This window comes from Punica granatum, chromosome 1 (genome assembly GCF_007655135.1).
Source record: "Punica granatum isolate Tunisia-2019 chromosome 1, ASM765513v2, whole genome shotgun sequence".
Taxonomy (NCBI): domain Eukaryota; kingdom Viridiplantae; phylum Streptophyta; class Magnoliopsida; order Myrtales; family Lythraceae; genus Punica; species Punica granatum.
In genome coordinates, this window is record NC_045127.1 from 48,762,597 (window position 1) to 48,774,297 (window position 11,701).

At 38.7% G+C, this 11,701-nt stretch overlaps 1 protein-coding gene and 1 pseudogene across 1 annotated transcript; one reads left to right on the plus strand and one right to left on the minus strand.

Annotated features, from left to right (window-relative positions):
* Nucleotides 1-3,681: 3,681 nt before the first annotated feature.
* On the plus strand, nucleotides 3,682-7,189 carry LOC116191964 (tubulin beta-1 chain-like). The gene is made up of 3 exons (XM_031520335.1): nucleotides 3,682-4,190; nucleotides 4,591-4,860; nucleotides 6,303-7,189. Exons 1-3 carry the CDS (start codon nucleotides 3,797-3,799, stop codon nucleotides 6,980-6,982), a joined length of 1,344 nt encoding a protein of 447 aa, XP_031376195.1. The 5' UTR covers nucleotides 3,682-3,796; the 3' UTR covers nucleotides 6,983-7,189.
* Nucleotides 7,190-7,475: 286 nt separating this feature from the next.
* Nucleotides 7,476-8,908, minus strand: LOC116207163 (annotated as a pseudogene).
* Nucleotides 8,909-11,701: the final 2,793 nt, after the last annotated feature.

Genomic DNA, 11,701 nt, shown 5'->3' on the forward strand with positions numbered 1-11,701 from the left:
CTTATGATGTGGGATGTGGAATTGTCCTAATAACCCAGCTAGGCACAACAAGAAGATATAAGGATAAGAATTACTTGTTTATGTATGTATACATTATATTCTAACTAAGTCTTCTTTCACCATTGCACACACGGGCAATTTTCCGACAGGGATTTATTGACCTTTTCGCTTTTTGTAATTATTTTTTCCATTTGCAGTATCCAAAGTACATACAATTATATTATAGTTTTATGCACATAAATAATTAATTTATTATATATAATATAAATTTTATTTGCTATAATTTATAATAAATTTTTTCAACATAAATTTGAAATGATAGGAGATTTGTAATAATATATTGAACTTTATACATATAAGTTCTATAAATTTATTCCAATAAAGTTTATGCATATGCAAACTATAGATAATTGTGGTTTTATACACTTAAATAATTAATTTGTTACATATAATATAATTTTATTTGCTATAATAAATTTTTCAATATAGATTTTAAATAATAGAGATTTGTATTACAATAGTCTAATAATATATTAAACTTTGTACTTATAAGTTTTAATTCGTTTATAGATTGTACAGTTAACCTATCAATGGTAAATTAATTTTTACAAATAAAATTTTGCAGAATGAGGTAAAAAATACCTACATATTTCTTTTCCAATTTATTATTTTAAAATTAAATTTAATCTAAATTACATTTTAAGTAAATATTATTTAAATATTGACTTCTATAACCCTATTTGAATAAACATTTATTACCTTTCTAATTTTATTTATTGCATAGATATTGACATTTCACCATCGTGAGCAACACTGCTACTGAGAGGGCTACTGGCACGCTTGCACTCAAAAAAACCAATCAGTTTTGGAGTTTGCCTCCTAGACTCCTAGTGGCCCGGGGCTCATTAGATATCGGGATGTTCACCCCGAGCATGCTAATCGTCATCATCTCCCTCGTCGCAACTTCATGCTCGGGGTGCTCCAAAATGGGACAAAATCGATAGTCTGCACACTGAAACTAGAGATGATTGAATTAAATGATTGATCCACCAAAGAGAGGAGAACGTCCCATGGAAAGTAGAAACTGTTGTTGGTCATAGTTTTATGTAGCCTACATTAGGATTTGTTTTTTTATGTAAGAAGCAAGATATCAATATATTTTTTATTTTTATATTTGTCTCCAAAATATAGAATACTAATAAATAAATCCCGAATAAACTCAATTAAAAATATAATCTATGCAATATTTCTTAGGATGTCCTGCATTTTATCGCTCATGTATTATGAAAGACGTACAGGTGCTAAACTGTTAAGTAAATGCCTAATGTGCCATTAGGTAGGACGATTGATATAATCTTTTATTTACGGATAAAAAGAATCTAATTATCTTTTTCATAGTGGTAAAAGACTCCTTTTTTTTTTTTTCGGTAACTAAGTTCTTTTTCGGTAACCGGTATAAGACTTGTTTTCAATAGGAGTAGTAATGTATTCCGTTTTTATTTTAACAAAAATTAAGCCTTTAGGCTTAGCCTATATTCGATCAATAATAATACGATATATGCTCATTATATATAACTAATACATGCATGCAGGTTTTTTTAGGATTCCTTGGTTTGGTGCTGAAATTAACGTTTCATATGATAATTGAACGGCTCTAATTGTTTTGCGGTATATCCATTAAGTATCCATTTTAGAAACCTAAATTCGAGAATTAACGGAGCCTTCGTTTTCATTAAATCATCTATGAGATATAATCTTTGACTTAATTGGTTCACTGCATATATGTACTTTTCGACTGCCTTAGAGTCAACGGATATATCTCATACTTCACCAAATATAAAATTTTCCTAACAGAAACTTCTTCTCAAGCTCAATTTTATTAATTGCTGAAATTACTTTTCTGAAAGTTAGACCGTAAAATATTTGTATAATGGCATTTTATGGTGAATATTGAGCACATTGCTTTACTACAACTTGTTAAAATTACAATGGATACTTGTAACCGGAAAAAAAATACAATGGATATATTAAAATTGTTTCGTCTAATAACCAAACGGTTTTCCTATTGATGTTACTTTTGATTACAAGGAAAAACTCACGGACTTAACTAGGAATTAAGGAAATATAAAAGTATATAGGTATAAACTATATAGACTTACCAATGCACTAAACTTAATTTGACTTTATTATATTATTTACTCTTTTTTATATAAGAATTAAAAATTAATGTATTGTAATAGAGAAAAAAAATTAATTTATTGTAGAATCTAGATCACAAGCCGTAGTTTAGAGAGGAGGATGTTGGATTCAAGGTCTTAATTAATGTATTGAAACTCATCTTCTTTCCGGCCAAAAATATTTCGGGATGACGGAGATTACAAATAACTCTTCGATTGGCCTACTATGTCCGGCATCTCTCTCGGGGGCCGTCATCATCACCGTATATCAAGCAAACCATATGCTGCCCGAAGCAAAGACATGCCACACACTTGATCGATCTACTTGGATGATCAAAAAGAAGGAAATAAAGAAAATTAAAAGTGGGGAAGTTGGCTTTGCTTTGTTCCCAAGGATCTATGATCCATTAAGAGATTGATGGCAATTTCTGATCTGCAATTGATGAAATCTTGGCATCTATTCTTTAACCTGCCAGCCCTCCAAATTTCTTTTAGCAGCCTTTTATTAGCTTCAGGTTTGGTTCCTCTTTCGTTGTACTCTGCAACTGCACTCTCTCGTGGCGACAAAATGCAGAGATTTCCATTCCCAACTTGCACATGTATTTCGCAGCTTTCTTAAGTCTCACTCCACCTCCCTTCTTTCCTGAAATAGATCAGGTTTATGATTCGGCCTAATAGATGATAGAGAAATTTTTATTAAACCCGAACTCATGAACAACCACAATGCACGCATCCACATTAATCTTTGCACAAAAAAAAAAAGAAAAAAAGGAAAAAAGAGTGGGCGGTCTTACCAAAAACTATGCATGCAATAGGAAATCCAAATGCACGAACTCATAAACTATTCACGGAGCGTACACACGTTCTATTCACTTGCATCAATCATTGTGGCTAGATACAATTATATTATTTCGGTGTGCGTCATTTGATATCCTGAAATGCTATGGATCCAACTAATCCAAATTCGAGTCACGTGAACCCACTAAAAAACAAAACTCTTTTGATAAATATAATTTTATTTTAACTGAGCTAATAGATATATCGCAGTTTAGCACGTGACGTATTGCTTATTAAGGCCAACCTGTTAGATCTGGCATGGTCATGCTATCTCCAACCCATAAAACTTAATCGACTCAGATTAACACATTGCACCGAACAGAACTGGAATGGCCATGGTTTCATTCTCGAAGCAGAGGACAACTGTTATTAGAGTATCATGGATTTGTGATTCTCGATGGGTCTCATGGCCTGCAAGACGTTATACGGGGAGCTTGTATCGACATCGTGGCTCGGCAACCCGAGCTTACTCCGAAAAACAGCTTCACTGGGAGTTTCTGATTATCAAACATTGACGCTCCCATGTCAACAACAAGTGAGATCCAAGCCGCGTAGGATGACCTCACCTGAATTAACGTAGAACCGCTGCAGTCAATGGCTCCCCATTTCAAAAAGTTCCGGTTTCCCTCTCTATACCAAACGCCGTCACTCCGCCGTTCACTCCCTCCCCAGCCATTTATAAACGAAACCCCCACCCACCATTTCTCCATCGCTCTTCTCTTCCCTTCACCGTCGACTACGCCGAGAAAATCCGCCGGCAAGAAGGAGAAACTCCGGCCAAAATGCGTGAAATCCTCCACATTCAGGGCGGCCAGTGCGGGAACCAGATCGGTGCGAAGTTCTGGGAGGTCGTGTGCGCGGAGCACGGGATCGACTCCACGGGACGGTACCATGGCGACACCGATCTCCAGCTCGAGCGAGTCAATGTGTACTACAACGAGGCGAGCTGCGGCAGGTTCGTGCCCCGGGCGGTTCTCATGGACCTCGAGCCCGGGACCATGGATAGCGTCCGGTCGGGGCCGTATGGGCAGATATTTAGGCCGGATAACTTCGTCTTCGGGCAGTCCGGGGCGGGGAACAACTGGGCCAAGGGGCACTATACTGAGGGGGCTGAGCTGATCGACTCGGTCTTGGACGTGGTGAGGAAGGAGGCCGAGAACTGTGACTGCTTGCAAGGTAATCTCATTTTCATGTGCTTGATTTGCACGTACTGTCAGGTCTCTGTGTCTTCCTTTACCGCTTCTTGAGCAAAGTTCTTGTCAGTCATATGAACAGTCGAATAAATGTTTCGGTTCCAATCCCTGTTGCAGCTACACCCTCTGCAGAAAGATGAAATTTTGTAGATTTGATATCGAGTTTCGTTGATTTTCAAATTGGAGGAAAGTGGAAGTTACGTATGTACGAATCAAGAACAGGGTACCAGTCGAACTTTATCAAAATGTGGGATAATCAATACTCGATTGAATCGAATTGGGGTGAATTGGTCCCTTTCAAATGGGAACCAGTGTCACTAGGAAAACTTTATCCATAACTGATTGCATATGATTCTAATTGCTTGGTGGGTTCTGCAATGCAGGATTTCAAGTGTGCCACTCTCTTGGAGGAGGCACTGGGTCGGGAATGGGGACCCTGTTAATTTCCAAGATAAGGGAAGAATACCCAGACAGAATGATGCTAACTTTCTCAGTTTTCCCATCCCCGAAGGTATCGGACACCGTGGTGGAGCCTTATAATGCAACTCTCTCTGTTCACCAGCTCGTTGAGAATGCAGATGAGTGTATGGTCCTCGACAACGAGGCACTCTACGATATCTGCTTCCGCACTCTCAAGCTCACCACTCCCAGCTGTAAGATTATGATTCATGCTCACGTCTTTGTTAGTGTAGCCTACATGGCTTCTCTTAGTATGCTTATCATGTCTTGGTAGTTACAGCTAACTGTTTTGTCTGTCTCGAAGCATCATGTTCTATAGGGTAAGGTCATATCACTTTAGGTCGAAATAAGCAGAAAGTCGCTAAAATGAAAGGATATTTGTAATGTAATACGTGATTCCTTTAGATCTAAACGAAAACGACCATGTTTACAAGATTTTCAACCATGAAGTAGAGCCTGGTGAAACTAAAAGAAGCAACCGTTTATGCATAAATTTCATCATATTATATATTTAGGGTGGCTGATCACTGTTCTCCACACTAGACATGGTTGTTACTTGTCACTTCAATTCATTCATCCCTAAGACTGTCTGAAAGCTCTATGGCTATTTCTATCAAATTTGATGATGAAATTTCGATATTGATGGTCTTTCTTGTCTGGCTATGAGCATGAGCACTCTATAGAGGTAGTGTTTAGTATTTTATCTGGTGGGAATTTTTAGTAGGGTGCCTCATGGTTTCTATGTTAAGATAGAGTTTCGGGAAACTGAAATGGATAGGTATCTGGAGAACCTTTTAATATGATTTACTTATGTATTTCTGAGCTGTAGCCTTGGTGAGTTAACATTTTGGCCTGGATGCGAGTAGCTGAACATGTTCGCATGTGGACTGTCCCCATCCATTTTGCAGAGCCCATTTATCTATTCTCTGCTCAGAGCTGTCTCTTTTTGTATGTGTTGGGGCTTTCCTAGGATGAGCTGTTTTCACTGACACAGTCAACAATTTCCACATCTTTTCTATCCCATGTTCTTTGTGCGGACAGCAAAAACTAACGTGACATTTTTGGAATCTTCTTCTTTTATCCTATGCACGTACAGAAGATTTACACTTCACAAGTCACGATGGCACATGGGGTTCTCTCTTCCATGATGTTGTTTACATATAACAAATAAGATTTAATGAGTCATGCAGGTGATTGTTTTGATAGTAGTTAGTTTTGTTTAGAACATCGAATAAGACCTATAGCAAAAAGCCTGGGCAGGACACTGCAGAATGGATCAGCATTAGTTGTACCAGTCATGTGTGTCTCATGCTACTCTCAGATATAATTATTCGTCGGTTAAGTGATAGAATGATTCAATCTGTCATTTGGCTTTTTACCTAGATGGAGAAAAGAGAGTCTATACCAATGACATGGTTTCTTAACCACCTATGTGGAAGAAGACATTTTGTGGGGTTATGGGTGGTACGTAGTTTTCTTATTTTGCTGATCACAACAACTTGCATGATTCATGGGCCTACTGCTCTTCTTTGCTTGATATACACAAAACAATGACATAGTAATTGTGAACCGGACTTTAAAAGATGTCTGTCCATTAAAGCATGAAAACTGACTAGGTCGTTTTGCATGTGCTCAGTTGGAGACTTAAACCACTTGATCTCGGCCACGATGAGTGGGGTCACCTGTTGCCTCCGCTTTCCGGGTCAGCTCAACTCAGATCTCCGCAAGCTCGCCGTGAACCTCATCCCCTTCCCCCGTCTCCACTTCTTCATGGTTGGATTCGCCCCATTGACATCCCATGGGTCCCAGCAGTACCGGGCATTGACTGTTCCTGAGCTTACCCAGCAGATGTGGGACGCCAAGAACATGATGTGCGCCGCAGACCCTCGCCATGGCCGATACTTGACTGCATCAGCAATGTTCCGAGGCAAGATGAGCACGAAGGAGGTGGACGAGCAGATGATCAATGTCCAGAACAAGAACTCGTCCTACTTCGTGGAGTGGATTCCAAACAATGTTAAGTCCACAGTGTGTGACATTCCTCCCACAGGCCTGAAGATGGCCTCGACGTTCATTGGGAACTCGACCTCGATACAAGAGATGTTCAGGAGGGTGAGCGAACAGTTCACAGCTATGTTCCGGAGGAAGGCTTTCTTGCACTGGTACACTGGGGAAGGAATGGACGAGATGGAGTTCACAGAGGCTGAGAGCAACATGAACGATCTGGTCTCAGAGTACCAGCAATACCAGGATGCTACAGCCGACGAGGAAGGAGATGAGTACGAGGATGAGGAGGGTTACGAGGACGAAGCATAGCTGTTTGTATCTTGGAAAACATGTGTTTCCGGGATTACTATGCGTGAAATTTCTTGCAATTTTCTGGTTTTGTGATCTCCTGTTTGTGTTGGTGTGAACTCGCCTGCTTGTGGCTTCTCATTTTGTGGTGTTATTGTCTTTCTCACAGAGAACATGTATGTGTTTTGTAAAAAAGTGATCATTTTAGTTTGAGACGATTTTGCAATAGTCTGTTTAATATTTAGAATCTAGAAGAAAATCTTCAGTTTTCAGTTTTCCTGGAGTGAGGAAAGTAAGTGAAGAGGACATTGGATTTCACCATATGGACGTATTCGATTACAGATCATATGAAAGTGCAATCGAAAGAGCAAACTATCAAGATTTACAAATAGAAAATAATTGCTGCATTGTTTAGTGACCAAAAAAGAGTAACCATTCGCTCAGATTTCTTTCAAGGCACTGAATTTCAGAGGGACCAAGAACTGCTTTTACTGTAAGAGCTCCAAAGTGCTCCTTAGTCAAGATTACTGCCCGAGAGAATAATGCCTACATTCTTACAAGAGTTCCAAGCCGGATTTGATCGGAAACTTTCAGTTAAAACAGGAGCTAGGCCATCAGCAATTGTGTTGGTCCTGGGCAAAGTGATTATCCGACTGGCTGCTTTTGACTGAGCTGCATCATTGGCTCCACTGGGCTCAGCTGCTAAAACTCAAATTGCAGGATTGATCGATTTCGCTGCCATGCCCGATGCTAGGCCACCACCTGCATTTTTTCATTTTCATATTTTCCTTTGGGTCAATGGAAAAGATGAAGTGGAAGCAGAGCCATATACAAAGATAACGTGAGAATAGTTGTGCACATACTGCTTATGGGAACTATAATGGCGTCGATGTCCGGGACTTTGCTGCAGAAGCTCCAAAGATACAGTACCCTGTCCACTGCACGCATCAAGTGAAATTAGAGGCAGGGTGAGATGTGTTTATTATTTGACATATCACACTTCATAGGACTGAGAGACACACGTAAATGGATCGATAACTTATTATACGCGCATCATTGGACAAATGTACAAGTACTGCCCCAGTTTCTTCCATCACTCGGTTTGCAATGTTTTCCCTCGACTGCATGGCGGCCTCGCTCCATATAACCTACCACCATAACGGACAACATTCTCCACTTTGCATTTCGGAGCATTTCTCAGTATGACTATGCATACTGGAATCCCTCGTAACCTTGCAGCCAAGGACAAAGCTGCAGCATGATTACCACTGATTTTCAGAGGATAATAAGAAGATTAGTCAAAGATCAAATAAGTCGGATAAGTTCGAAAGTTGTAGGGCCAAACAAGCTTCAACTTCAACCTGCTATGAGTGACCACACCGTTTGCTGCCTCAGCATCGTCAAGAGAAAAAATAGCATTGCAAGCTCCTCTCAATTTAAAAGCTCCACTGTTGAGGGAACAGAGAAACCGAGAGGATAATTGTAAAGTGACCGACTTAACTAAAATATTAGGTCATATTTAGTACTGAAGAATGAAAGTGAATGGAAATTTGAATAACCATTACATTCGGTGAACGAGCTCATTCCAATTTTTGATGGATATGCTCTTTTATTTGTTTAGAATAGCTATCTTGTTAAATATATCCAACATTTTAGTTGCATTTCATGGACGAACAATGCCATTACATTTTAATCTATCGAACTCATCCCGTTCCCTTTACCAGACGTGATATTGAGGCTTCTTCTCGAATGAAGCAAAGGAGATGAACACGAGACTGGAGATTTGAATTCTCACCATTTCTGGAAGCATTCACACTTGAAAGACTGCCTTCTTCCTGCAATAGCATCGGTAGATTCTGAACACATAACTGGAGTTTTGTGTATGAATGGACTGATCCGAGAATGTGCATCCCTAATGGAGGAAATATCAGCTGCATACTCCGTCATTGGGGCCATTAACAGTAGGCTCTTCTACTGCTAACAATATACATCAACAGGAAAAGAAAGATCAGTTTTCAGCAGAACTGTGGATGTACTTAATTGGCCACATGGGCCCAGTGAAGAGAAATGAGAAGCTATTTTGGCTTGTAAAAAGTGATACGGGAAGTCCCACTAACATCAAAGAACATGAGAGAAGCAGTTCTTGATCATGTACTTTGCGGAAGGCTTACATCATCTTTTTAACTCCAACTAATATAGTAATGTTGTCATCCTGTCGTGTCGGAAGACTCTATAAATACTTACTAATGAGGACATAATAGGTTGCTCCTCATGAGGAACAAAACCAACAGAAATTAATTGATAATCTCTCTTCCCCAATTTTCCTCCTCGTCTCCTTTCAATTCAAGCCAATGTTTTTCCCGGTCTGGTTTTATTTTGGGAGACACGATGTTCTGCAGCAAAAAGTGCGAGAGGTCGTGACTAGCCACGCACGAGGGATGGAGCTTCGTGGGGAGTCGGGTGAGGGCCAGACAGCCAAGGGTGGTGAGAGCCGCCGGGCCGGAGAGTCGGGCTTTGGAATTTTAATTTTTTGTTTACTTATTATTTCTGCATTTGTATATATTTTATTTTAGGGTAGATAGCTTTTAAAAAAACACTTGCCTAGCTTTTGTTAACTCAAGTTAAGTTTGATTTAATTTGATTTAGTTTGATTTGAGGAGATTAAGACAAAAGTAGTTGAGAAAAGTATGTGAAAGAATTTGAAAAAGAAGATAAAAATGTGATTTTTATTTTTGTCCTATAACCGCATAATTTTGACTGTTAATTATTTAAAAAAGACCAATTTTTTTTTTAAAAAAATAAAAAAATATCTTTCCTCTCTCAGTTCTATCCAAGCTCTACAAGTAGAAAGAAGACACTTCCCGCTTCATCCTATATAGCACTAGAGACTAGCAGAGAAAGAGAGAGCTGGCAAAGGAGATGGAGAAGAAGAGAGTGTGCGTGACGGGTGTGGTAAGCTTCACGCGGTTATCGTCAAGCTTCTCCGATCTCTAAAGGCTACACATTGTCCATGGTTGCGAGACCCAGGTGCGTATGACACCGAACATTCTTCTCCTTCCCCTATTTCTGTACCTTTTCGTGCCATGGTTGTGCTATATTCCCCGAAAGTTTTATCAGTTGAGCATGCTATAGGGACGTGAAGTGCACCCGACAACCTTAAAACTCTTTTAAGGTTGATTTGCTGGACTGTGATTCTCTTTGGTCAGTCATAGCAGGATGCATTGGACCCCATCCACATCCCCCCCTGCTCGGTCCGACGGTCCCTATTTCCACTCTCGCCAATATTCCAGAGGCAAGATTACACAAAAACAACCAGCAACTTTTTTTTGCATATAAGGACAATACCTCATGCTTCATGTAGGTGGAATATTGTGCATTTTCTGTAAGGACGAGATCGAGAAATGGCGTCTCGTGCAACTATAATATACTCAATATAGTTGTCTAATGGTTCTACTTAACTAGAACTAATCGAGCATATGATTTCTTGTGATATCATCCAAATAGCCAAGCAAGCACGTAATCATCATTTAAGGGTGTGACACGCAGCTGAAATAACAGAATGTGCGAAGATGTCCAATAGTACGTGAGGCCGACCACTTATATATCATGGATGAGTAACACCCAATAAAAAAGAAAGAAAAATTCAGCTATCTTTATGCGATAGCTTCAATATGTCATCTCTAGATTCAGAATGTTTTTAAGAACTTACAGTGATTGGCTGAGGAGGAGGAATGATTTCTCCAAACAAACTCAGCTTCCTGTTTTTGTCACCCTTTCCCTCCTTCCAGCAGGACTCCACACTCTTTCGTTTGTTTTTATTGGGTGAATTATAATTTGTTCTATTTCTAAATTAAAAATATTATTAGGCATTAAATGCTCGTGATTAGTTTGGACTGCACTAACACATTGGAAAAGTCTTAGAAAGAGGAGCTAAGAGTTCGACGACGTTTTTAATGTACATGGCGAATTCCAATGATTGCTTCTGCTGTTATATATAGATGTATAGATATATTAGGGGATGCACGTCAAATGCATAAACTTTTTAATCACCATAAATGTGATTAATTATATTTATTTTTTTTGAAAACCTTTTAGATTTTAATATCAAAATTGAAAATATACTTCAATTATATTTGAATTCCTTTTACAGATTTTATAAGATGATAGATTACTCCAACAATTTTACATTTCACTTAAATAAATATCAATTTACTTAGCATTTTTGGAAAACTTTGTTTGCTAATTCATTCCATACGTTCTGTGAACTTTTGAATAAACTTATTTCTCATCATTTGCAATTTTTGAGTGTATTTACTATTTATTGTATATAATTATTTTAGATTCCAGCGATAATTGTTCTCTGTTTGTTCAATGAGAGTCTTCCACGGATTCTAAATTCCCTCAACTTGTGATTGAACGTCCATTTGCATCCATTGTATTAATGCTTGGTTAACTAATTTTCACCAATCCTCGAACCTAAGCACATATTTCCAATGCTTAATCAATGAGACCAAGACATTTTGGCCTATGTTCGAACTTAATCACATATTTTCAATGTTTAATCAATGAGACCGTGACAGGAGAGTTGATGAGACGTTCATATGTACATATGTATATATATGTAATATGCAAAATACACATAATAATTATACACCGAAAAATTCATACTATAACCTATAATACTCTTCCATCATCAATTGAAAAGAGGGACGAGGACAGAGGAGAGCAACCTCACTCTTA